The sequence below is a fragment of the Canis lupus genome, chromosome 23, assembly GCF_011100685.1.
Source record: "Canis lupus familiaris isolate Mischka breed German Shepherd chromosome 23, alternate assembly UU_Cfam_GSD_1.0, whole genome shotgun sequence".
Classification (NCBI taxonomy): Eukaryota; Metazoa; Chordata; class Mammalia; order Carnivora; family Canidae; genus Canis; species Canis lupus.
The window spans coordinates 27,105,877-27,133,281 of NC_049244.1; the positions used below are offsets into that span (position 1 = coordinate 27,105,877).

At 46.0% G+C, this 27,405-nt stretch overlaps 1 protein-coding gene and 2 long non-coding RNA genes across 7 annotated transcripts in view; all 3 read right to left on the reverse strand.

Moving 5' to 3' along the window:
• Window positions 1-10,746, reverse strand: part of GALNT15 (polypeptide N-acetylgalactosaminyltransferase 15) — a 48,506-nt gene extending 37,760 nt beyond the window's left edge. Inside the window, exons 1-2 of one of the 5 annotated variants that reach the window (XM_038570772.1) lie at window positions 9,521-9,552; window positions 8,390-8,489 (exon numbers count right to left, since the gene is read on the reverse strand). Coding sequence is in view for 2 of the 5 variants with exons in the window: in XM_038570767.1 (XP_038426695.1) it covers window positions 9,521-10,050 (530 nt within the window). In the remaining 3 variants the exon portion in view is untranslated. Of the gene's footprint in view, window positions 1-8,389; window positions 8,490-9,520 lie in introns of all 5 variants that reach the window. The other 4 variants (XM_038570773.1, XR_005377001.1, XM_038570767.1 and 1 more) reach the window with 4 other exon arrangements.
• LOC119865381 lies at window positions 485-2,687 on the reverse strand. Its single transcript, XR_005377002.1, has 2 exons — window positions 2,384-2,687; window positions 485-1,229 (listed from the first exon to the last, which is right to left on the reverse strand). It is a non-coding gene; the product is annotated as an uncharacterized LOC119865381 (long non-coding RNA).
• A 14,627-nt stretch (window positions 10,747-25,373) lies between the features above and the next one.
• On the reverse strand, window positions 25,374-27,190 carry LOC119865308. Its single transcript, XR_005376719.1, has 3 exons — window positions 27,086-27,190; window positions 26,723-26,936; window positions 25,374-25,527 (listed from the first exon to the last, which is right to left on the reverse strand). It is a non-coding gene; the product is annotated as an uncharacterized LOC119865308 (long non-coding RNA).
• Between the last annotated feature and the right edge of the window lie 215 nt (window positions 27,191-27,405).

Sequence of the window (27,405 nt, forward strand, 5' to 3'; positions counted from 1 at the left end):
GGGGTGGGGGCAGAGGTATTAATACCCAGCAACCCTGACCCTGAGGAGGTTGGACACATAGAGATGTGTGTTTCGTAGCGCCTCGCAGGTTCCCAGCAGGCTGAGCCCTGGCTGCCCACAGAAATAACTGACCTTTCATGGCCTTCTATTTTCTGCTCCATGGTCCTAGTCCCCAAACAGGGCTCCCTGGCATCGTTTCCAAAACGAATTCTCCTCTCAGGGTTTGCTTTGGAAGAACCCAAACTAAGATAGTCTCTGATGTCATGGAGTTTATAGCCTCTTAAGCTGATAACCAAATACTTATCTAACAGCTGTAGCAAGTGCGCCAAGGAGACACTCAGGACTTGGGCAGTGATGTGAAAACCAACACCTGAAGGGTGGCCTGGATGCAGCTGAAGGAAGGTGTGTGGGTGGGGAACAGTGTTCCTTACTGGCAGATGTCACAGCCCCTGCTCAGGCCTGGAGGAGAAAAGGAGATTGGGTATACCAGGAACTGAAGGGAAGATATTCCAATTTTATTTCCCCTTATCTTGATTAACATTATATTCATAGCAATTTTTCTATTTTTATGATGTATTTTTAAATCCTTGAGGGAATAAGGTTGGTAGGTAAACAAACTCTCTCCCTGGGCAAGAGAGAGCCTTGCAAGGGGCCATGGGCAAGTCATTTAGCCTCTCCACATCTCACATTCTTTGTCAAGTGGGGATGCACATTCTCCCTGCTGTGTCTCTGCCATGGTTTTGCTGGGGCAATCAGTGAGGCGGTGCACAGGGATAGCTTTTGGACATTGCAAGGTGGTACCCAAATGTGACAGGTAGTTGTGAAGAGGTTCCATGAAGAAATGCATGTTCTTATTATTTACTAATGGGGTTACTTTCTTTGTCTTTCAACCATGTCGCTGGTGGATATCTTACTCTCTCAGTTATACATCCAAAAGCTCACCCTGACCTCATTTGTCCATCTTCTGAGTGCCAGCAACAGGGAAGGAAGACCGAGGGCTTTGGAATCAAATCAACTCAGCTTTGAATCCTGACTCTATTTACATATCCTAATTAGCCAACACAGGGATGCTGATAGGTTTCTATTACCCAGGGGTGCTGCTTGGATTAAAGGGATCATCCTGGCCCAAGAGGGCGGCTGAATAAATGTTAGCTTCATAGCTTCACAGTCCAAGATCAGAGGAGTCCAAGGTCTGTGTTTGCCCTCTCTGCATGCAGCTCCAGGATCCCCTGTGAACTCAGAAAACGCATTTGGGTGATGATTCTGAAAAGGATGAGTCACAGCTTTGCACCAGATGGCCTGGCTTTGGCACAAACACTGCCCCCCACCCTCCAATTTCCTCACCTGGCTAGGGCAGAAAGGTTTCTGCTGGGTTTTCTGTTTGGGGGTTACTGACCTCCAGCCTCCACCAAATAGGCAGGGGTCCCCAACTCAGATGAGTTTCCATACTGCTGCCTTGAGCCCACCAATGTAACAACCTGGTTGCTTATCTGCATCCCACATGCACCCCAAGCTCCTTGGGTTTGGGGCTGGGTCTTGCTCACCTTCTCACCTTTCATAGTTGCTAAATAAATATTTGTTCAATGAATGAAGGTAGACATTGGTCTTGCTCACAAGGAGTATACAGACTGGTTGTATAAACAGGAGGGTAATACATAGAGTCAGTCACATTCTGTGAAAATCCCAGGGCTCAGTGTATTTTGTCTGTAATTGGTAGGGCTCATCTCAGGAATACTAATTCTAGGCCAGGCCTGGAGATAGAAGGGCTGGGACACAGCCTGAGGATGATCCTTTGAGGGATGGACAACATTCCTACAAATGAGAGAGAAGGATGGGACGGGCTGGAGCCTATAGCTGAGGCTAACGCTGCCAGCCTATCATTCCCCAGAGTTGGAGAGAAGTCACACAAGGACCGCACAGTCCCCTTCTCTTCATGGGGTCCTCAGAAGCCTCACAACCTTCTTCTCAGGGACTCCAAGCAGCTGTGGCTTTGCTCTGATCCTGGCTCCCCAGCCCTGGAGTAAAGATGGGCACTGCCAGGGAGTCACTGGCCTGAACCCTGACCACAGCCTCTGAGACACCCTGGGACAGTAGTCCCCCTAAAGGCATAGCCTCCCCCAAATGGTGACCAGGTGAACTTTCTTGCTCCTCTATATCAAGGAGTTTGATATTCAGACATAGAGAGAGGGTCAGCAGTTGGTAGCAGGTCATAGAACGGGCAGGAATCCAAAGATGAGGCAGCAGAAGCCAAAAGGCTGCCCAGTGCCTCTCGGATGTTAACATATACCTGATCCACCTGCCCGCCCTGGGGCATCTCTGCCAATGAAGATGAGGCAGCAGAAGCCAAAAGGCTGCCCAGTGCCTCTTGGATGTTAACATATACCTGATCCACCTGCCCGCCCTGGGGCATCTCTGCCAATGAAGATTTGGATCTAGGAGGTCCGGTGGGGCCTGCGATTCTGCACTTCAGGATCTAGATGCTGCTGACCTCTGGACCAGAGCTTAGGTAGAAGGCAGTGGTTTCTAGTGGCAAGACATTGGCAGGTAAGTGGCTGTGAGGGCAACATGAGCAGGCTCTGGGGACAGCAGCCCCTGGAGGGTGTTGGGAAGGCCCAGGCCGAGAGGTAATATGGCTTGGGAGCCTCTTTCTTTTCCTCCTCCCGCAGCCCCCTGCCCTCCTCCACAGATTGTCCCTACACCTCACTCACCGTGTCTCTGCTCCTTTGTACCCCAAAGGGAAGCTGCACATTCGAGTCACTTAGGAGATTCCCAGTGAATTGTATTTAATTGGTTGATCTGAGGTGGAGCCTAGATAGGCGTGATGATTTATAAAACTCTCCAGTTGATTCTAATGTGCAGGCAGGGCTGTGAACCATTGGCCTCATCAGAGTTCCTGAAACTCTGACATGAATGTAAATCAGCTAAGGATCTTGTTAAAAAATAGAGATTTTCATCTATTTAGTAGGTTTGAGTGGGGCCTGAAGTTCTGCATTTTTGATGCTGCAGGTCTGAGGACTAGACTTTCAGTGGAATTACCAGTTTTCCTAAGGATTAAAAAAGATAAGACGGGAGTTAACCACCTCTGATCTGATCCCCAAGCCTCACCTGAAGCACAAAGACTCTGCTGCATTGACTACCAGGAGTACATTTGATCTCAGAGAGTTATAGTCAGCTTGTCTATACCACAAGCCCACTGAGGGGTGACAGATCCAGGGTGGAGATCCAGGAGGCGTGCGGGGTGGGGGGCAGCTCTCCCAGCCATGGCAGCGCTAGGCTTGAGGAGTGAAAGCTTGGAACGTGTGTATTAGCTTTGTGACTCGGCTGGCCAGGGCTCGGAGCCAGCACTCCGACTGTCCACACTGGGTTGTCTTCCCTCCCTTCCTGGTTGGGAGGGTGGATAAGCTGAGTCCCAGCACTAGCTGTCTGCCCCAGCCTGCTGCTTCTTGCCCTCCCCTCCCTGCCCCTGTCCCAGGGCCGTGGCCACTTGCTCAGATTTATTGATGCCTGCCTGCCAGCTGTCTTCTCTGCCTTTTGCAGCCCAGGTGTCAGAGCCAACAAAGGGGTAGGGAGTCAGCCTGGGGTGGCTCCCTGCCTGCCGGGAACTGACCAGACAGGAAGGTACACTAGACACAACCCTCTCCTTGACAACAAATCTTTTTGTATTTTTAAAGACTATTTATTCATGAGAGACACAGAGAGGCAGAGACATAGGCAGAAGGAGAAGTAGGCTCCCTGCAGGGAGCCCAATGCAGGACTTGATCCCAGGATCCCAGGATCCCAGGATCCCAACCTGAGCCAAAGGCAGATGCTCAGCCACTGAGCCACCCAGGCGCCCTATGTTGACAACAAATCTGCTGCCAAAGTGGCCTCTGGACAGGAGGGAGGGAACAAAGGAGAGAAACCCTTCCTGTGTCTCTCCACCTGCTGTGAAATGCCACTGCCCACCTGGTGCCTCGAAGCCCCAGTTCTCAGCCCTGGCTGTGCATCACAACCACCTGGGGAGGCCCAGGCCCTCCCAGGGCCAGCTAAATAGGAATCTCTGGGAGTAGGGCCCCAGTATGAGTAGTTTTTAACACTTATCAGGTAATTCCAATGTGCCACAGAGTTTGTGATGATTTCACAGCCCGTGGGGGTAGAAAATAACTCTTTGATCAGAGATAGGACAGTGACGTGATGTCCACAGCTGCCTACTCTGACTTTTCTCCATTTCTCATTTCACTCCTAGGCCCTATGCTCAAGAATATGATAAGGACAACCTCTGTTTGGACTTGAATACAGAGAGGGGAAGTCATCACACATTCTATCTCATTCAACCCCACTCAAGGCTGTTATTTTAGCTACATTTTAGAGGAAACTGAGGCATACAGAAATTGAGTGGTCCCCCAGGGTCCCCCAGTAAGAGCTGGGGCTGGGATTCAGCCCCAGGTCCGCTGTTCTTTGGGTATATGAGTTAGTCACAGTTGTGGGGATATAAACCAGGGAAACATGGACCAAAATAGAACACGAGTTATAAATTGACGCAAGTAGGTAGTGCAAAGCCAGGTATGGAGCTGACATTTATATTTAAGTACAAAACTCTGGGTCGTGAAAGGGGACTGTGTTCTTCTCTGCCTCTCTTTTCTATTTTCCAATCCCAGGACTACCTCCTCCATGGAATCTTCCAGAACTCTACTCCCTCTTCACTCGCTGTCTATATCAGCAGTTCCCCAAACTAACTTTTAAAAATCAGATCACTGCCCTCCAACTCCGAACTATGGAGAGTCTCCAGCAAAGACGCTTGAAATCTACATTTTAAAAAAAGCAGTACTGGGGAATCTGACAAGTACATACTTGGGTGAACCAGTGATATAGCCCCTTGCTGCTCAAAAATGTGGTCTGTGGACGAGCAGCACCAGTACCAGCTGGGAGCTTGATGCAAGTGTAGCATCTGGGGCTGAACCCCTGGCCTACTACATTAGACTGTGCATTTTAACAAGATCCCCGGAGTGGGGGCGGGGAGGGGGGTTTACACATATTTTAAAATTCAAGAAGTGCAGCTCTGTCTAGCCTGTTAGGTATAGAGGGTGTCCTCAGATCAGCAGCATGAGCATCACCCAGGAAATTTGTAGAAACCAAATTCCTGGGCCTTACCCTTGACCTACTGAGTCAGGCACTGTAGGGGGGGAGCCCAGGAATCTGCATTTTTGTAAGCCCTCTAGGTGATCCCATGTGAACTCAGGTTCGAGGGCCACTGCCTGGACCAGGCTCAGTCAGAAGCCTCTGATCCTGGCAATCAGTGGCCCCATGCTGGATGCCAGGACGATCAAAGGAAAGCTAGGCCTAGAAGAGCCTTGAAAGCCGTCATGCCACACAGGGCTGAGTGGGGCAAGACCCATTCTTCCCCAACCCCCTCGTGGACGGCAGCTTTGAGGGACTGAGTCAACCCTAATCTTCAGACTGGGGCTCTTTATTTCATCTATGTATTCATTCACTTCTGGTCCCACCCGTGTCCCCAGGATCCTGCCCTCCCCATAGCATGGCCAGTCTATGGGGCTTCATGTGTTCTTATAAAGAATGCACTGGTTAGTGTGCATGGAGCTCACTTTTCCCAGGGATGTCATGCTACGGACCTCTTTTCTGCATCTTGCTACACTCCGCGTGGTGCTTAAAGGCCTCCCTCGATCACTGTTGTGCGCCCAGTCTGTGGCCTCTACCTCCCACAAAGTACCTCTGGGGCTGCACCCAGCTCCCCTAGCGCCCTCTGATGACGTGCTCCCGTGGCTTCCCACTCCTTAGTATGCCCAAGGACACTGTGACAAATGTCCTCCTCCGTGTCTTCCTGTGGACCCATGGGAGTTCTCCCTAAATTTGTAGGTGGAAAAACTTGAAAAACTTGAAAAAACTTGAAATGCTTTCAGCCCAAGTGACCTACCCAGGTAGTTAAGAACATGACTTTGGTGCCAGACACACCTGGTCAGGTAACCTGGCCTCAGTCCCTTCACCTTTCTGTGCCTCAGTTTTCATATCCATAAAATGGGAACGATAATAGGATCTAGCTTATGGGTTCATTATGAAGATTAAATGAATGAAAACCACTTAGCAGGGGCCCTAGCACATAGTAAGTGCTCAGATGAATGTTCACTATAATTTGGCCTTTATTTCCAGGGCCTGCCTTTTGATTGTTTGCACTGATTTTTTTTTTCTATTTTGGTTTTCCATCATTACTGATTTCCTTGCATGCCTCTTTTCAAAATGACCTTCCTAGAGGTCCTTAGAGAAAACCTATGGCCTGGGGGGTACGGGTGGGGGTGATAAGCAAAGGCCAGAGTTGGTTTGGAGATTTTGATGCATGAATTGGGGCCAACAGGACTTGTCTGGGTTAGGACAGGCTTGGTTAGGTAGGACACCCTGGGATGGGAGGTGCTTGGCACACTACAGCTGAAGACAGAGGTACTGGGATTTCCAGAATTCTCCTAGCCCTAGTGGGAAAGCAGTGCATACAGCTGTATTCTTCACACATAGCTGTTCTTTTATGAGCTGTATTTGGGCCTAGTTTTAAAGTGGTGAGGGAAGCAAAGTCGCGTCAACCTGGAGGGAGAGTAGGGGGTTATTGCCTCACTTTTGCAGATAACCCCTTGTGTGTCCTGAGAGGGGCCCCAAGGGGAGACACCGGCACCTGGACTGCAGAGGGGAGCCAAGAGGCTGGGGGCCCAGGCCCCAGCCGCACAGGCTGCATGGAGTGGCTGGGGCCAGCAGAGGGTGCCACATACCTCTACACAGAGCCGACAGCCGGCCTGTGATGACCAGGGCAGGCTGGGCACAGGGAGGCCAACTGTCCCTGTTTGCCTGGGACTGAGGGGTTTCTCAGCCAGGAAAGTCCCAGACAAACTGAGACAAGTTGGTTACCCTGGCTTGAAGAGGCAACCACTGAAGCGGTGCACACACATACACACATATCAGTGCATATTGTACACATGACACAAAATGTACCCACATTCACACCACACGTGCACAACACACACCCCTGCACTTCACACCACAGGCATAAACTGTAACACACTTGTACACACATGTGCACAACTTGCCCAACACATTTATAATATACACACAACACACTCAATGCACACATGCAACACACACCAAATGCGTGTGCACACATGTACCCACAAACATGTAAAATACCACATGTGTAAACTCACACCACCACATGCACAGCATACACAATACGCACATATACTACCTACAGGCACACAACACACATGCTGCAAAATTCACCCATACTTGTACCACATGCACACAAACACTCATGCACTTCACACTGCATGGATAGCATACATAGCACACATACACATATACAACTCAAATAATAAGTTTTTACCACACATGTGCAACACATGTAACCCACACTCATACAAGCACATCATGCACACGTAACACAGTCACAACACAGTATCATGCACTAGTATACCACAGAAACACAAACAAAACAAAACCCCAATTACAACACACACATGCACAATGCATATCACACCATGTGTAAAACATGCATGGTCATACAAGTACCACATGTGCCACTTCATACATTAACGTGCACATACATGTGAGAACATGAACACATCCACAACACACAAGCATATGTGACTACACACCATATAACTCATACCTATGCACATCACACCACAACACATGCAGTCACTAGGCACACAGGCACCACATAATGTACTACATACATGTACTGCACACAACACATAACTCTAATGCACACACAACACAATGCATACACAACATACACATGTACAAACACACACATACAATGCACACACAGATATGCATATGCACAGCACAGTTGCATAAGGCAGACACACACACAAACACACACCTGTAGATAGCCAGAGACCCTCCTGTTTGATGTTTCATTGCCAGCAATGATTGTTGTTATTGTTTATGATTACTGGCAAAAGGAAGACATTCATTCTTATTCTAAGCCAAAGAAAAAATGTATCCAAAGAATCTGAAAACAATATATTCTTCATTAAGCCATCATGTCTTTACCATCTGCATGGAAGAGACCTGAGCATTGAACAAACATTAGTAACCATTTAGCTTTGGTTGTAGTATATTTAAAACTTCTGAGAGCACAAAATTGCACTGGCGTGGACCTGGCTGGGCCTGGAAATTTCCTGAAAAGAGCCCAGTGTGGGGCTTGATCCCAGGACTCTGAGAAAATGACCTGAGCCAAAGACAGATGCTTAACTGACTAAGCTCCCCCAGGAACCCCAAAAAGAGCTTTTTAGCCAAGACCTGAAGTTGGAGCAGCAGGGTTGGGATGGGTAAAATGAGTGAGCACCCCCCCACACCCGTAATACAATCTAAGGAGCCACTCTCAGGGGCAGACCTGCATTTGCATTACCCTGAGGGTGAGTGCCCAACAGTGAGACCAACAGGAACACCAGGGATCAGAGGAGTACATGGTTTTGCTCTTGACTGCAGCTCTACATGGATCCATTCACCTAGAAGTTCAAAACATGTGTTTGATCGCAGGGAAACTCTCTGGGCTCTAGGAAGAGCAGTGGCTTATAGAGATGGGACTTCCCCGAACTAACCAGCTGCCTTGGCCCTGGATGCTGGACCAGAGCCCTCCTCTGCAGCCAGCCATGGTGATGGTGGGGGAGGACAGGGGATGTACAAGGCAAGCTCTGCATCTCCCTGGGTCCGGCCTGCATATTGTCACACTTCCCAGCTTGCCTTCTGTGGTGGGACCACACTCCCAGGCTAGGCTGCATCTGCACAGCATTCTAACCCCTGGGCACTGGGACTGTGCTCTTACTCTAGTAGACTAAGGAGGGCAGCATGGAGTGGCAGTCCAAGGAGACTGGAACTTCTTGGATTCAAAACCCTGCGTTGGTAGCTGCTAGCTGTGTGACTGGACAACTTACTTGACTTCTCTGTGCCTTGTTTTCATACCTATAAAATAAGCCTGATGGTGATACTCACACTCATCTTACAGAGTTGTAAGGACTAATATATGAACAGCTCTTAGATTAAAACTAGGCACATGGTAGGAGTCACATAAATGTTAGTTTCAATTGCTCTTTTGGCCCAAAATGAAAGCAAACAATAACAACAATCATAATATCAAAAGTATCAGAGGCAGCGTGTTGGAGCTAGAAGGTAGGTTGGAGAATGTCTACCCAGGCTCACTATGTGTTGTATGGATAAGGCTGTTTGACCTGATAATCCTGAGACAGGATTAGAACCAGGATGGGGAAGCCAAGAGCAAGTAAGGGGCCCTCCTTTTCGCACCTGGTTAAATCACTGGACTAACCCAGACTTTCTCACTCAGTGGTTCTGGAATGTGGTCTGAGACTCTGCATTTCTAACAAGTCCCCAGGTGATGCTTCTGCCACTAGTCCAGGGACCACACGTTGGGAATTGCTGCCCTAAGGACGGTGGAGGCAGAGTGGAGAAAGTTGGCATCCCTGAGTCCTCCGCAGATAACGGGCCTGGGGATCTGGGGAAGGGAAGCCAGGGCCTTACTTACAGTGGATGCCGTACCTCGGGCAGCGCCCTCTGCAGGGGGATGCGGGCACTGAGCGCCTCCTCCAGGCTGAGCGGGGTCAGCTCATCTTCAGCTACCTCCCCATCCTCCTCCTCCTCGGCTGCCCAGTCCTTCCCTGGAGCCTCTTCATCCTGCCTTCTGCTCGGCTGTTTGATGAGCCGGTAGGTCCCACCTCTCCTGCCCTGGGTCTTGTTCCTTCTGGCCCTGGGCGAGGCCACTGCCACCAGGAGCTGATCCTCCCGCAGCGAGATAAAGGGGGGCAGGCCCTCCAGGGGGCCATACTCTTGGCCCTCGTCCTCGGCCTCCAGCACCCATTCCTGGGATTCCCCGAAGTCCAGGCGATACCCAGCATCCGGGCTGCGCTGGGCGGCCCGGGCTGTGGCCGCAGGGTGCGGGGCGTGCGGCGGAGGGTGCAGCATGGCCACCATCAGCAGCGCGCACCCCAGCATCAGCAAGAGCAGCAGGAACTGCAGTCTGCACGATCCATGCCTGCATCGCTTCCTTAGGAGCATGTTGCTGGAACTTGCCAAATGCAACAGGTCATATTCGAGTTCGCTGCCTCCTCCCGCTCCAGGTTCCTTCAGGCTTGCAGGAGAACCTGGCTTCCTAGTTCCACCTGGAAGTTTTTTGCTGGTCACTTAACCTGCTCCTTTCCCCCCCATCTGACATCTGTGTAAGAGTGACTTCCACTTACAATCAGAAAGCCACGGGACCCAGGTCCCACCCTGGCTCCTCTCTGAGTGGACTCCTGTTAATTGCCTCCTGAAAGCCCATTCACAGGGTCTTCACATGGAATTGTTTTGCCCCTTTTACCCCTTTTATCTCCTTGGGGAAAAAAAATTATTCCATTCTGCTCAGGTGTCTAGTCCCACGTGTTTCATCTCCCCCCCTCGCATGATTGGTCAGGTTGCTATGCGATGTCTTGGAGGGAGCTGGTGGGTCCTCGGTCCAGCAGAGCTGACAGTCGTCCTCCTTTGGACGCTTCAAGTCAGGTCAGATCAACAGATGTGAAGCCGGCAGGCAGCGCCTGATCTCCTTTCACACATAGCTCTGCGCTCAGCTGAGAGCCCTCTGCCAGACACATCGGAGCCAAGCGTGCGCCTCGCTCCTGGTCCTAATGCCCTCACTGTTCCCAGGCTTTGCACAATCCCACGGAACACAGCTCCGGGGCAAAATAAACACCGTCACTGCCAAGACCAAACCCAAACAGGAACATCCCAGGAGTTCAGATTTGAATCTCGTTCATAGGAAGACTTCTCTCCCCACCCACAGGGGCAGGAAAGAGTATTCCTTCCTGATTTCAGAAGGGCTGTATCTGTATCTATCTAGATGTAAACAGCTAACTGTTTATTTGCACCCTCAGCCTCCCACAAGTGATCTGGAAAGTTAGGCTGAAGTCTCCCTCCTTCTTGAGGACCGTGGTCCTCATCCTTCTGAAAATCAGGGAAGCTGGGGGGAGATGCTCCTATAAGCCCCTCCTGCCCCCAAGAGCTTCTAATGCCTCCTGTACATGGCCAGTAAGGGGAACCATCAGGAGAGAAGGGGCATGTTCCTTCAGTTGTGAAACCTCCTTCATTCAACCAACAAATATTAATGAGCACCTACTATGTGCCAAAACTGTGCTGGGGCTGGAAATCCAACAATGAGTAGAACACCAAAATTTGGGCCTCAAGGAGTTGACATTCTAGCTAGAGAGACAGGCAGATAATTAATTTAAAAATGCAGTGGGCCAGGTGGTTTGATAAGGGCTAAGGAGAAAAGTGAAGCAGGGGAGAGCTGGGGAGCATGTGATGGGAGTTGACGAGGGACACTGCGTAGCGAGGAAAGGTTTCACAGAAGAGTTAGCATCTGTGTAAGGAGGAGGACCAGGCAGCGATATGGGGATGAGCACTTGGGGCAGAGGGGATAGCAAATGCAAGAGTCCTGCAGCGAGCATATGCCGGCCTTTCCAGGAGCAACAGAGAACCTAAGTGGCAGGAATGGAGTGAGGAGGGCAGAGTGTGATGAAGAACAGGATGAGAGAGGTATGGGGTGGGGGTGGGGGTAAGTGGTGAGGAGGGATCATGTAGAACCTCGGAGGAGGGTATTGTAGGGATTTTGGCTTTTCCTCTTTCCTCTGAGTGAGATGGGAACCCTTGGAGGGTTGTGAGCAGAGGACAGACACAATCGACTTAGATTTGAATGGTATCACTCTGGCTGCTGTTTCGGGATCAGACTGGGGGAGCAAATGGCAGAAGCAGGGAGACCAACTCAGACACTGTTGGAGCAAGACATGGTGAAGATGTGGACCAAAGTGGCCTCCTTGGAGGTGGTGAGGAGCAGTCAGCAGGCATATATTTTTTTTTAAAGATTTTATTTATTTATTTATTTATTTATTTATTTATTTATTTATTTATTTATGAGAGAGAGAGAATGAGAGAGAGAGAGAGAGAGAGAGAAGCAGAGACACAGGCAGAGAAAGAAGCAGGCTCCAGGCAGGGAACCCAATGTGGGACTAGATCCCAGAACTCCAGGATCACGCCCCGGGCCAAAGGCAGGCGCTAAACCACTGAGCCACCCAGGGATCCCCCAGCAGGCATATTTCAAGGATGATCCTATAGAACCTGCTAATGAATTGATATCTGTTGTAAAAGAAAGAAGAGTCAAGGATGATTTCAAGTTTTTGGTCTGGTAATTGGAAGGACAGAGTTGCCATCGACCAAGATAGGGAAGGAGGGATAGGTAGAAGGGGATGTCTGGCAGCGGCTCTTTGGGCCATGTCAAGTTTGAAATGTCTTACAGAGAGCGGAGGGGAGATGAAGGGTGGGCAGCAGGATATGCACTAGCTGGAGGTCAGAGGGGAGCCCTGGCCTGCCGATGGTAAAGCAGCACAGGGATGGTGTCTGAATCCGTGAGATCCGAGGCGGGGATGATGATGGGAGAGAGAAGGGAATGCAGCATGCTCAGAGTCCCTGGGCTGCTGGCTGGAAGAGCTGATTCAGGGTGACTAACCATCACTGTGAGGTGTGTTTCTTATAATGACTGCAGAACTGCAAGGCAGCCCAGTAACCAGGGGGTGAGTGGGGGAGAAACTGCCATTAGGGAATTCCTGAAATGAATTGCTCATTGTTTCTGTTTTGATTTTGATCTTAGAATGTGAGCTTAAACATCTCATGGAAAAAAAATGTTTTTCCCTTTGAATCACTTGCTTCTTCCAGAGCTCAAGCTCATGCATGTATGTGTGTGTTTTCCCTAAAGACATTCAGAACCAGAGGTGACATAGTGGGTTATATGTGATTGTCCTTCATAGCCTGGCATAGTGTCCCAATGGGCAGCAGTAAAGATGGCTGGATTGGACCATATTTTCCAAATCCCACATCAGGGTATACTGGGGTGGGAGTTCTATGGCTTTCAGGTTCAAGAGGCAGGCACTCTGGGAGATGTAATTTAGAATTTCTGGGACATTTTGAGGTTAACAAGGATGAATCCGGGAGACTTTCAGAGAACAAGGAACGTGCAGTCTCCAGCCTCAGAGCAGAACACCCTCCCCCACCCTCTCCAGCAATAGAGGTTACAAACTCACCGACCACCTCCCACCTCAGGGCCTTTACCTGGCCAATCCTTTGCTTGACTGCGCCTTCCCCAGAAAGCCAGCCAGAAGGCTCATTAACTTGCTTCAGCGTTTCATCCAATGTCACCTAGTCAGTGAAGCCTCTCCTGACCCACCTTTTCACACCAGAAGCCCCTCCATCTACGCATGGCACTCTCTGTCCTCTTGCCTTGCTCTCTGAGGATCTCTGTGGATTTCCCCAACACTTGGTAAGTAAGAAACTTGGTTCTTTGTTGTTGATGCCCCCATCCCACCCCCATAAATGGTAAGCTCGACAAGGAGAGCCATTCCACCTGTTTCTTCATTGCTGTTTCCCCAGAGGGCTGTGTCTGACATAGAGTGGGCCCTCAACAAATATTTGTCGAATGAACATAGGGACAACAACTTAGCTCTTCTGATTCAAGTAAGGTCTGCATGGCCTCTGAGACTTCGGGATTTCGATCAGCCCTAACAGGATTCCACACAGCCCAGAATCATGGGATGATACTTGATCTGCTCAGAATGAAATAAAATTCCCATATACTTCTCCCATGGGCAGAGTCATCCCGAGTGGAGAGAGCCGTAGGCCTTCCTGGCTCCAAGCCACTGGGACCCTCTACGTACGCTGCTCTGTCCCATCCTAGCTCCTGTCTCATGGTTGTGTTGTTTTGCTGATGGCTCATCTTCTCTCAGGTGGAGCCTCCCCTTCAGCACCCAGATGTCAGCAATGCATCCTCAGTCTAGAATAGAACCTTGGCTCTTAGCTTCTGTCTTCATGAAGCTGGAATTTTCTGCTTGATGTCTTCTGCTCAGAAACAAAACCAACCAAGCCATCGATCCCCAAACACAACACAAAGTCCTTTTAGTCTTATTTGCCTATTCCTCCCAGCCTGGCTGGCTCAGTCAAAAAAGCATGCGACTCTTGATCTTGGGGTCATGGCCTCAAGCCCCTGTTGGGTGTAGTGATTGCCAAAAAAATAAATAAACTTAAAAAATAAATAAATAAATGAGACTTACCCTCAAGATGTCCCTTCTGTCACTGCCCAAAGTCTCAGGGGCTACCCTGCCCCTGTCCGGGGCTGGATACAGTCCGATGGCCCCTGTCCCCTGTCATCTTTCTCCTCTTTCTCACCTGTGTTCCTATTATGGGTTGAACTGTGTCTGCTCAGAAGATGTTGAAGTCCTGTACACTGGTACCTAGGAATGCAACCTTATTTGGAAATAGAGACTTTGCTGATAATCAAGTAAGATGAGATTATTAAGGTGAACCCTAACTCGACATTACTGATGTCCTTATGTGAGGGGAGATTTGGGCACAGACACACACACAAGAGGAATGTCGTGTGAAGATGAAGCCAGAGATCAGAGCGATGCACCCACAAGTCAAGGGACACCAAAGATTGCCAGCAGACCACCAGATGCTAGGGGAGAGGCCTGGAACAGATTTCCCCTCACAGCCTCAGGAGGAACCAATCCTGCCAACACCCTGAGTTCAGACTGCAGCCTCCAGAGCTGTGAGAAAATGAATGTCTATGGTTCAAGCCACCCAGCCTGTGACGCTTTGTTACAGCAGGTCTGGAAACTAATACAGTTCCTTCTGCCTGCCCACTTTCTCCTTCCTTCAACTCTCCTTCTCCCTGTCTTTCCTTCCTCTTCTCCCATTCCACCTCTCATCCTGTATCACACGGTCTTTGGTCCGTGTGTCTGTCTTCCCACAGTGCAGTCAGCCCTGAAGGAAGGCTCCTCTAAGGACTGGACCTGGCTTGGCTCTGGCCTGGGGCTCTTGGTTCTGGTTTAAGACAAGCCAGGTCTGGGGCCCTCCTGAGGCTGTGGCCTGGTTCTCCTCATCTCAAAGCTCCAGTAAACCGGCCTGCTTCCAGGGGCCGGACGGCAGGACGTCAGACGTGCAGTAAGGCCCGAAGAACTCAAGCAAACAGCACAGACTACTTCTCTTTTCCTCCTTTCCTTCCTTCCTTCCTTCCTTCCTTCCTTCCTTCCTTCCTTCCTTCCTTCCTTCCTTCCCTCTTCCTTCTTCTCTCCCATCCTTCCTTCTTTCCTCCCTCTCTTCCTTCATTTCTTCCATCCTCTCTCTCTGCCCCCACCATGGTTTTTTTCTGATCACTGAATTGTTGAAAATGCCAATCATATTCTAAAACTATGGTCAACCAGTAATTCCTGATGCTGGGTAAGTGCTGGGGAATGGTTTGAGTTTTGTTAATCCTTAAATTGAGTTTTCAATTTTGAAGTTGAGAATCATAGACTCTAAATGAATTTTTTTTTTTTTTTGGTTTCATAATGGTACATACAGGTACCAAGAAAGTTATAACTTAGGGTTTGGCTGTGGGGTTTCTTGCTTGTTTGTTTTTGTATTATTTAAATGATTCATTAACTTTTCTAACTTTACTGAAATTTGCAGCTTATACCTCGATAGAACAGGGGTATTTTAAATCACACAACTGCAGACAAACTGGAGGAATACTGGGAGCTGGGACAATGAACCCTCCAGTTAGGTGCCCATTGGGATTTCTGCATGTTATGTCCTTTAGCTTTTATCTGTTTTCCCATAGTTCCCAGCACCTCTACTGTAGAAAAGTCTGCTATTTGCCTAAAAAAGAGTTGAGTTTTCATTTTTTTAAAAAATTATTTATTTATTTATTCATGAGAGCTACAGAGAGAGGCAGAGACATAGGTAGAGGGAAAAGCAGGCTCCCTGCAGGGGAGCCCAAAGCAGGATTCAATCCCAGGACCCAGGGATCACGCCTGAGCCGAAGGCAGATGCTCAAACCCTGAGCCACCCAGGTGCCCCCAAAATTGAGTTTTCAATTAAAATTGGTATCAGGTCAAAGTGTTTGAATAAGTCAGAAACTGAGAACCTTCATTGAAGGAACAGTGGTCATCAGCTAGTAAAGAAACTCTCTGCTGTGCAACAAGAGTTGCCTGGCCCAGGTCATTCAAGACATCATCAACCGGTGACTGTCTGATCACCATTCAGTTCCCATCTGAATTGGAAGTGAAGAGAAGAGCCAGAAATAAGATGAGAAAACAGTTCCCTCAAGAACTTGACTACAGTCGTGTCCTCTGTGTGATTTTGTTATAACATGTGGGGATGGCTGTTTGCTTTTTTGGGCTCCCCTGTTAATGATCACTCCACCTTTGTCTCTCCCACATGTAGCCCAGTGCCTGAGTCAGAAACGCGTGTCAGATGCATGGTTCTTGGAGATGAGACCTGATGTACACTACACATTGTGCACTGAATGAATTGTTGACAATAAGGTAACAGCCTGGGATGGGGAACCAATGTTTGGGCTCAGAAAGGGGAGAAGGGAGTGAGTGGCCATGCCAGCCCCACTTCCTCCCTTCCTTCAGACCACCTGACAGGACTGGGCTTGAGGTGGCCAACCCCACTCCTGCTTCTCTGATATAACCCATTTGGCTCAGCTTTCCTTGTGCAAAGATCGTACTGGGAAAGAACATTACCACTGATTAGGGTGTGTCCAACGTATAAATGCCACGATGATAGGCATTGACAGAGAGTGGTTTTTACACAGGGCTACATCAAGGGAAGAGTGGCATCTATGATGCCTGTAAGCACCCCCTCTGTGCCCAACCATCACCAGCAGGGTCATCTTCAAATGCAAAAGTGACCAAGAATATAGACACCTTCTTAGGTCCTTCTCAGATTTCCTGAGCTAGAGTTGATGGGGTGGGCCCAAGCATCTGTGTTTTAATAAGCCCTCCAGATGCTTCTGACATCTGTGAAGGATGGAGAGCTCTCTCAAAAGGAATGCATATCCTTCAATGTATATCATTGTCACATCACTATGTTGTACACCTAAAACTAATATAATATCACATGTTTGCTCTATTTCTTTTTTAAAAAAAAGATTTTATTTATTTATTCATGAGAGACACAGAGAGAGAGGCAGAGACACAGGCAGAGGTAGAAGCAGGCTCCATGCAGACAGCCTGATGCGGGACTCGATCTCGGGACTCCAGGACCACGCCCTGGGCCAAAGGCAGATGCTTAACCGCTGAGCCATCCAGGGATCCCCATGTCTGCTCCATTTCAATTCAAATAAAATATTTTAAAAATAAAGAAGGCATCTCCCTTAACATGACAAAGAAAAAATCCAAACTCGGTTTGTTTCTGTCTTTCTCTCTAGTCCAGGACATATCCTTCCTGGGCATGAGAGGGAAGCAACGGAGCTCAGTTTCATGTGTATAAACTTCAGATGTGCAAAGTCACATTCTCCTCAGTGTGGATTCAAAAATAAAAACACTCTTCTGGCCTCACACATAAACCAGTCTTGGGTTGTTCACAGTTTCCCCATCTCTCTCCCCAGGGCAGGCTCTAGGTTATGGGTGCTACACAGGGCCCGGGCATGAGAGGGAGCACACCTGTCCTCATCCTTGTTTTAATCCATACCAAGGTGTCCTGAAAGGGCCTGCAAACCCTTACAGAGGTTCTGCTGAATCCACATGCTCTCCAAACACCAGGCTTCCTTGGGCCACAGGCTTCCTGAGACATAGCTGCACCCCTCTTCTCGGGGGGCATGGGGAACTCTGTAAGACTGCCTCACTCCCCACCACCCTAAACCCATGGAAGACTGTTCTCCTGCTCGCACGCCATGCTGGTTGAAGAGGACTCTGGGGGCTTGTCACTGCCCGGGACTGTACCTGTGCATGGGGACACTGGTCCTCTCTCTGTGGGCCTTCTGTCATTTATCTCCACATACACTTTCTGCCTTGGGAATTAGCTTAGAGGAGGGGAATAGGGCCCTTTCAGGGATTTACTGGGATCCAAGGTCTCTCTACTCTCCCTTCTATCTTTCTGCTTCTGGACTAGTGGGTTTAAAATATATACATTTAAATTTTGTTTGTTTGTTTGTTCCTAAAGAGACTGTAGCAGCTGTGGTTGACTCACTGCACTAGATCCCTTGGCTTTGCTCTAAGCTTACCTGTAACCAGAGATGGGCACTCGATGGGTACCCAGACAGTGTGCCATGGTGCCTGCATCCCCTTGCCTGCCTGCAGGTCTCTCCAGCATCAGGGAATTCGCATCCCTTCCTGCAGAGCAAGTCAGGAGTGCTAGGGACTTAACTGCAGGAGCATCTTTAGCCATTAAGGAAAGGAAACTGGGGATAAGTACCTCAGTGAAATATAGCAAATAAGCTCAGCACAACCGTTCTGAGATGTGGTCTCCATCATTCATTAGAGAATTCCCAGCAGGCGTGAGGCCTCGGTTGTCCACGGTGGCAAGCGGCTCATCAATACACCCTTTATCCACGTTCTCCCTTCTTTGTCTCCTTCTCACCACCCACTCATGTGTACTTCTTGGTTCTCTTCCTAAATAAGCTGCTTACATCCAAGTTCTGACCTCAGGGTTTGCTTGCAGAGGAATCCAAAGTAGGCAGGGATGCCGACCAGCAGAAATATTTTATCTATCCCTTTTATTTTCTGGTTGTGGAGGAAAGTAATTGCTGAAAGAAATAACTTCCTATAGTATCCTGCAGGATTATTTGTGTTCTTTTTGTGTAAGTCTGAATGTGCAATGAAATGGATAGCTATGTAATCAGCACTCTTTTAGATCTCAAGTCCTCAAAAGAGTGAAACATTCTTCAGCATATTCTATATGATGTCTAGAATAATATGTTGAAGGGTAAAGGCTTGACGCTGTAAAGTCAGTCCATCTTAAAAGAACAGTTAATGCCAGGACCCTAACAGTATTTTGGTATTCATGAATTATCCAATTCCACTGAAAGAAACTTTTTAAAAAGATCCTTTTATTTTGTTTTCAAGTCATGATTATGTATTTTTTTAAAGATTTCATTTATTTATTTGAGAGAAATAGAGAGTGCGCACAAGTGGGAATGGAAGGGCAGAGGGAGAAGGAGGAGCAGACCTCACCCCTGCCCCACTGAGCAGGGAGGCCCATGTAGGCTCCATCCCAGAACCCGGAAACCATGACCTGAGCCAAAGGCAGACACTTAACCAACTGAGCCACCCAGGTGTCCTATGACTATGTATTCTTTAAGGGCAACAACTTTTCTCCTAAAAACAAGAATTCAGAAAATTATTCCTGCTGCTCAGTAGGCTGCTCAGCAATACCAGGTGGGTGTCAGATGGGGAGGGCGATCATGGACACTCAGCTTATCCCCCATGGACCCATCCAGATAGTGCGGTGGGGTGGCAAGAGCACTCCTAACTCTGCCTGCCTGGGGAGGTCTAGACTCAGGCAGTGGCCATGACCCAGTTCGACATCTTGCTGAGCCCAGAAACAAGACTTCAGACAGCTCCTGCCAGCTCCACACGGCAGATGTAACAGAAAAATGACTCCATACAAATTCAAGTGGTGTGCATTTCAGCTTCATGTTGTGAGAACATTCCAGGAGAGTCTGTACTTATTTCTTCCATCTTCTCAGCTACCACTGACTCTCTTGTCTTTGTGAATGAGGACTAAGATTCTCATAACCACCCTAGACTAGCCACGTGAGCCCTCTCTGGGTGACATCTGTCACTGTCAGTGCTATGATCTACTCTCAACAGACTCTGCTCAGGGGACCTCTGGCTCTTGTATAGGACAGGGAGGCTCTGTTTATAGTCTTCAGGTGTTCTTCCTTTTTTTTGGAGTGGGGAGGCATTTATGTCCCTACTTAGTCTATTGAACCTGAAAAGCCAAGCATTTGACTTCTTTGTAAGCAGTTTTCTTCAGTGCCATCCTTTTCCCAAAGCAATGAGGATGGGTGCCAGTTGTTAGAATGGGGAAAGCTAGCTAGGGTACAGAAGAAATTACAGAGAGCAAACTTACCAGTTATCCTGCCATTTGAGTTCCAGGTGTTTTTGCAGGTCTAAGGGATCTAGGAGAACAACACGCCCCTGTCCTTCATTATTCTTCTAATTCTGAGAACAAAGGTCTACTTTCTGTCCTGGTGCAAAAAGCAGAAAGAATTCACTACCCTCTTTACTCAAAAATGTGTAGTTTGTGTATGTGTATGTGTGAGCATGTGCACGCATGCATATGCACTTATAGCATACATTTGAAATAGACTTTGCAGATAATTACACTGACTTTAATGGGTTGAAGGGATTAAAGATGCTGCCAAACCTTTGGGAGTACCTGGAAGAATAATTGCAAGGGTGTGGTGTGCATTTGGGAGATAGAAATGAGTTATGTGACCAATATACGAGGTTTGAAGTACCTATAATTATTCTTTTGGAAAAGCGCTGTGAAGCCCTACTGGGCATATTTATTATTATATTGTCTCCATTCATTCTGAAAACATTACTGAATACCCACTATGTGCCAGGCAAGGTGCTTGGCATGGTGGATAAAAAGATGAATCAGATGTGGCCAGTAAGACAGGTCCACAAGCAATTATAACCACAATACTGCGCTGGAAGTAATCACAGAGATGCCCACAAACTAATATTTGGGTAAATATGAAGAAACCAAAATAAACTGTAAAGGCCTGACATTTCCCCAAGCCTTCTGATAAACAACAAAAGTGCAATTACCTCTCCACCCTTTTGTAAGCTGTAAGATCTTAGAAAGCTATGTGGAATCTTGTGTGCTTGGCTCCTGCTGGTGCTGTGACTTCAAAAGGCTTTTTAGTAGTGTGTTAATAATGAATTAAAGCCAAATTGATTCCAACTTTGAGGCTGCCACTCTCAAAGCCTTGCCTTTGGTTCTGTGAAGCTAAGAAGGAGTTTCAACAGATGACCCTGAGGGAGGAGGATAATCCTGCCATGGATGATGAATACTTTGTTTACACAATTTTCCATTGGGTCTTGATCCATGGAAGGTGGGTCTAAAGGGAAAATTCTTGTTTTCATCAGCTCAGAATTCTGATCATATGGGAAACTTTTTTCTTTATCAACTCTGTTCCTGGACTTTTTGTATTACAGTTTTAGGAAAATATATAGAGAGACACTGAACTAGAGAGGCCCTGGTAAAAGGGATGAATTCTTGTGTTGGTCAGTTCTCAGGTTCTATTTCACTCTGGGAGGATCTAAATGATGCGAAAAGTGGAGAAGAAAGAAAAGAAAGAGGCAGAAAGGGAGAGCCACCATGAGAGAGCCTAAGTTGATCCATATAATAAAGAGATGAGACAGAAGAAAAGGAAAAAAAAATGAAGAAAGCCCTATGGACTGGGCATTTAGAGTGAGATATGTCAAGTTTAGAGGAAGAGATGCTCTGTACTAACTACAGAGAAGAGAGGAAAGGAATTTTAAGATGTGGCTTTGTTCTTCACTTCTCAATAGCAGAATATGCATTCTTCTCAAGTGCCTATGGAACATTCTCCACAATAGACCGTATGTTAAACCTTAAAACAAGCCTCAATAAATTTAAGGATTGAAGTCATATAAAGTATTTTCTCCAACCAAGTACAATCAATACCAGAAGGAAATTTGAGAAACTTACAAATACGGAAATTGAACAATACACTCCTTAATAACAAATGGGTTAAAGAGGAAATCATATGAAAAGTTAGAAATAAATGAAAATTAAGATACAACATAGTCAAACTTATGGCATGTAGCTGAATAAGATTTAGAGGGGAATTTATAGCTCCATATGCCTATACTGAAAGAGAAGCAAAATTTCAAATCAAATCTATCCTACTACTTTAGGGTACTGCAAAATGAACAGTGAACTAACCCTAAAGCAAGCAGGAAGAAGAAAAAATAAAAATCTTGGGCATTTTCTCATGTAAATATTTATAAAGCTGCCATTTTATTTGATGACCATGTAGTATTTCATTGGATAAACTATTCAGTGGTTAATTTAACCAGTCTTGTACCAATACACACGTAGGTTGTTATCAGTTTTTTTCTCTTATGATAATCTTGCTTTAAATATCCTTATACACACAAACTCTCATATGAATGTGCATATATTTGTGAATTCTGGGAAGTGGAATTTCTGGGTCAAATAAAATATGTATTAAAAACTTTAAGGCTATTACAAATCATACTCCAAAGAGGCTGAATTAATTTACACTTGCAATAATAAAATATAAAAATCCCTGTTTTCCCATAATATTACCAATACAGTGTTAGTAGCCCTTTTAATCTTTGCCTAACTGATAAATGAAAAATGGTACCTTAGCAACAAAAGCTCCAAGGTGCCTACTAATAAATCTCACAAAATTTATAGGGCAAACTATAAACTTTATCGAAGGAATAAAAGTAAAACTGGAGAGCAATACCATGATGAAAAGACTCAATATCATAAAGATGTGAATTCTCCTAAAATTCATCTATAATTTCACTCTCATTTCATTCAAAGTTCTCATTAAGCTTTCTATAGATCTTCACAAGCTATCCTACAATTCCTACAGAAGGGTAAAGAACCAAGAATGGATAATTACAAAGAGAAAGGAAGGAGATTCCTCTTCCCAGACATCTAAATTTATAAAGCTATAATAATTAAAATAGTGTGGCATTGGCAAATGAATGAGAAAAAGATCAATGGAACAAAATAGAGTTCAGATACAGACTGATAAAAATGTTAAAGTCTGATGATACCAATTCAGTCGAGGATGTGGGGGAAAGGAATTGTTCACATTATTGGCAGCAGTGTCAACTGGTACCTTTGAGGAGCATTCTGACAAAATCCAGTAATATTGAGGATGTACATATTGGAAAGCCCAACATTTGCACTTCTGGGAAAACCTTTTGCACATGTTCACAAAAAACACGTGCAAGGATATTCACCAAAGCACTATAATGGCAAAAATAAGAAATAACCTAAATGTCCACATAATGTCACATAATGAAGTACACATAAAACTCTAAAACATTGTATACATAAACCACATCTTCTTTATCCATTCATCTTTCGATGGACACCGAGGCTCCTTATTACTCAGCCATTAGAAATGACAAATACCCACCATTTGCTTCAACGTGGATGGAACTGGAGGGTATTATGCTGAATGAAGTAAGTCAATCAGAGAAGGACAAACATTATATGTTCTCATTCATTTGGGGAATATAAATAATAGTGAAAGGGAATATAAGGGAAGGGAGAAGAAATGTGTGGGAAATATCAGAAAGGGAGACAGAACATAAAGACTCCTAACTCTGGGAAATGAACTAGGGGTGGTGGAGGGGGTGGAGGGCGGGGGGTGGGGGTGAATGGGTGGCGGGCACTGGAGGGGGCACTTGATGGGATGAGCACTGGGTGTTGTTCTGTATGTTGGCAAATTGAACACCAATAAAAAATAAATTTATTATAAAAAAAACAAAACTCTAAAACATCGTATCAAGTGAAAAGTTAAGTTGTAACAGGACAGTGTAATATCTGTGAATTTTTTAAACAATTAAAATGACACTACATAGTAAGCCTATGTGGTAAACATAAAAATTATTAAAAAGTAAAATACTTTTAGGAGATGTGCACTACTAGGAATGGAGAAAAATGGATTGGAGTAGGGGCAGAGGGTGTAGTAATATTTGTAACTTCAAATGTTAATCAAAACCAAAAAAAAACACACCAAAGTTCTGAGGCCAATATGACCACAAATCAACTTTTTAAAAACTTGTGATGTAACTTTATGAGTGTCAATTACATTATTTTCATTATGTTTGAGACACTTCATCATCAAAAGAAATTTAACTGGTATCTTACTGAGATTTGAATATCCATTTCTGCAGGGCCTCAGCACTTATTCAGGGTATATTAATATCATCTGAGAATGTCCTCAGAGATGTCCATTGAAAAAGGCAAACCCCTGGCCATTTTTATGTTTTACCGACTGGTAGAAACAAGATCTATGGAAATTTAGGGTGGTATTTAGGACATTTCTCTCATCTTCATTTTGTTATTCTTGTCATCTATCCTTGCTCATTAATGAGTAGATAATCTTAAAACCAAAGGTGCCTATGTTTATTATAGAAGGGCAAACATAAGGGAAGGAAATGGAGAGATAGAACCTCCATAGACCTTCCTTACATTTCCTGGGAAGAATATCCCTTAAAAGTATAGCAAGCAACTCCCCACCAAATCTCTAAGGCCTGAATGAAGAAACCTGAGGTGTTCTAGAAGCCACCTTAAACCGAGCATGGCAGGAAGCTTATCCACTGCTTCCTCTTTGACCATGTATCTGGGGACTTGGCCCCTAGTCTAGCTTCCCCATTGTGTCTCCTCCCAAGAACCACAAAAGCCCACATACTGTCATGTTCCAGGGACAAACCTAAATGACCTGCAATTAGAAGCCACACTCTAACAAAGCCTCTAACTTCTCTTACTCTTTTCCTCTCTAAATTTCATTTTCTGCTTCTAGTTTCTATTGCTCTATCTTCAAGTTAACTAATCTTTCCTACTGTAGCATCTAATCTGCTATTGATCCCATCCAGTGAGTCATTACATTTTTCATTGTAGGCATTCTTGTTTTATCACTAGCAGTTCTATTTGGATCTTTTTTATATCTTTCATGTCTCTAACATATTCAATGTGTTTTCCATTTTTGAACATATGAAATAAAGTTATAACAATGGTTTCACTATTCTTGTCTACTAATACTACCATCTGTGTCATTTCTTGGTCTGTTTCTATTAATATTTCACCTCACTATGGGTCATATTTTACTGGTTCTTTGCACGCCTAGTAATTTTTTCTTTGATGCCAGATACTGTGAATTTTATCTTTTGATAAATTTTTCCTTCTGTTCCTTTAGGTGGCCTTGCTGTTTCCTTGCACACATGTTCTAATCAGAGCTCATATGAAGGCTCACAGATCCTTGCATTGGAGCTTTCTCTGAGCACAGCTCTCCACTCTCCAATACTCTGCCTTATGAACAGTAACCACCTCTACATCCTTGGTCCCCAGCTCAATCTCTTCAACTTAGGCTCCACCTGGTTCCTCTTTCCTGCAGTACAGCCTGGAAATAGTCTCTAGGCAATCCTCTGGGGGAAATCATAGGACTTACCTCACTTGTTCCCCTCTCTTGGGGATCCTGTGGTTACTGATGGCCAATGCCTGAAACCATTGTTTTATGTTTCTTTCCAGTGTTTTTAGACACTCCTGAATTATTTGAGAAAGAAAACATTTCTATGGTGCTATTTGGGGTCCTCTGGAAGCAGACTCTGGGGTATAGTTGATATTCATCATTCATGGATTCTGTATTTGTGAATTTGCCTCCTTACTATAATATTTGTAACCTCAAAATCAACATTCATGGTACTTTCACATTCATCATGAACATACACAGAGCAGCAAAAATTTTGAGCATACCTGATATGCCCATTCCCAACTGAGGTCAAACAAGGCTTCTTGTTTCAGCTCTTATATTGTAAACAAGTATCCTTTTCATGTTCTATTTAGTGCCACATTTTTCCCATTCTTGTTCTTTTCGTTGGTGCCCCAAGCCTGGTACTGAAGTGCTGGCTAGTGTTCAAGAAGGCTGTGATGTGGTCTCTGGAGAAAATATGTGTGTTAGATAAGCTCCATTCAGGCATGAGTTATAGTGCTGTTAGCTATGAAGTCAATGTTTATGAATCAATAGTATATATTGAATAACATATCTTTGAACATAAACATAAAAAAGGTTATATATTGATTGGTTGATGAAAGTATTGTGACCAGAAGCCTAGGAACCCAACCCCCAGAAGTAATGGTTCAGTATTTGCTAATTCTGTATTCACAACAACTGCATAAAACATAGCAAATCTAAGTTCTTGTTATTGTAGAATAAACTATATACTCGATTTTATTCAGGTGACAAAAAAAAGAAAGAAAAAGAAAAACTACGAGCAGTGAGAGAAGAGAGATAAGGAAAGTAAGGCAGCCTTTAAAGGTCATGTCATCCAGGCAGTTACCATGGTGGGTCACCAGAGCTTAATATCCTTGGGGACCTCTGGCAGCGAGGGTACAACATGTACCTCAGAGTGATCTCAAACCGGGGGAGGAGGCTGGTGTATTTATGCACCAACTCCAATCAGTTGGAGACTGCTGGGAAGGGGCAATTTTTGACCTGCTGGGAAGTAGACAGAGGGACTGGCTGCCAAAGAAAGTCCTCAGGCAAAGAGGTACAGATATTGGCAATTGAAGTCCAGCCTAGTTTCCTACTATGGTGGGAGAAGGGGATCTCCTACCGACAGGATGATCAGAGCTACAAACTTAGGTGCCTCCAGAAGCCAGGCAGGTAATAAAAGCAAGAGAAACAGGCGAGGTGGGACTGCAGGAGCTGGCAAGTTCCTGTCTCTGTCAGACAGGAACAGCTGTCACTAAGGATAGCCAATTTTTGCCACGCAGGAAAATAGGTCTATCCTTGCCAAATCTTTTGATTTTTCAAGAAAAGTGGGAAATTCATATTTTTTAAAATGTGAAATCCCCAATTTGCAAAAGTTGGCAATAGCGTCAAAAATTTTAAAATACACCGTTAAGGCCAAAGAAAACATCTTGGCAGGCCAACTTCAGCCCACAGACTGCCAATTTGCAACCTCTCTGATAAAGGATGTGCAAAACTCTACCTGTTGGGTATGAGCCCAGGAAAATATATCTTTATCTTCTGTGCAATCTAAGGCATTCTGGGAGGGGCAAGAGATGCCGAGAAGTTTGCCCGGACATGAGAGCATGGTGAGGCACCTCTGTGTCTGTCTAGTGAGCTTACCTCTCTCTCCTGCCTTGAGGTTTATTCGATGTCCAAGGACCACCATTCGTTGTGGCTGGTGGAATTCTCTTTGATTTCTTGTTCCTGTTCTGGCATTTTTCTTCTCATGAAGAGATAGCTGAGCCTACTGGGTTATTTTTCTTGCATCTGCTGTTCTGCACAGCCAGTCAACCCTTTCCAGAGTGGAGACGAGGCTGCCTGCCCAAACTTCCACCTGCACACAGAACGGAGATTGTCAGGAGGAACTTGCAAGTCAAGTGGCAGTGTTTGCGGAAGTGGAGACTAGGGAATTAGCCATCATGTGGCATTCTCTGTGATGCAGAGGGAGGCAGAGGTCAATGGTTGTGGAAAATGGAAGAGTACCTCATCAGTCAGGGGTTGGGGGTCAGCCAAATCACCAGGAGATACATATATATTCTTCAATTCTAGGCCATTATTCTTAAGTGGATCTCCCAATTGGTGAGTTGCAGCCTGGCTGATCCCACCAGCATGATTCTTTGACTCATGGTGACCCATAGGGCCTCTGTAGCCAATAAGGACTTTTTTCGTTGTTTGTTTTTTTGTTTTTGGCTGAGTCCAAGAAGGCTTGGCTGTTCTGGCCTGTGACCTCATTGTTTATCATTATGTTTTAAAGCTTCTACCTCCCTTCCTTAGGCTGGATCAGAGCTGGAGAGAGCAGGGTA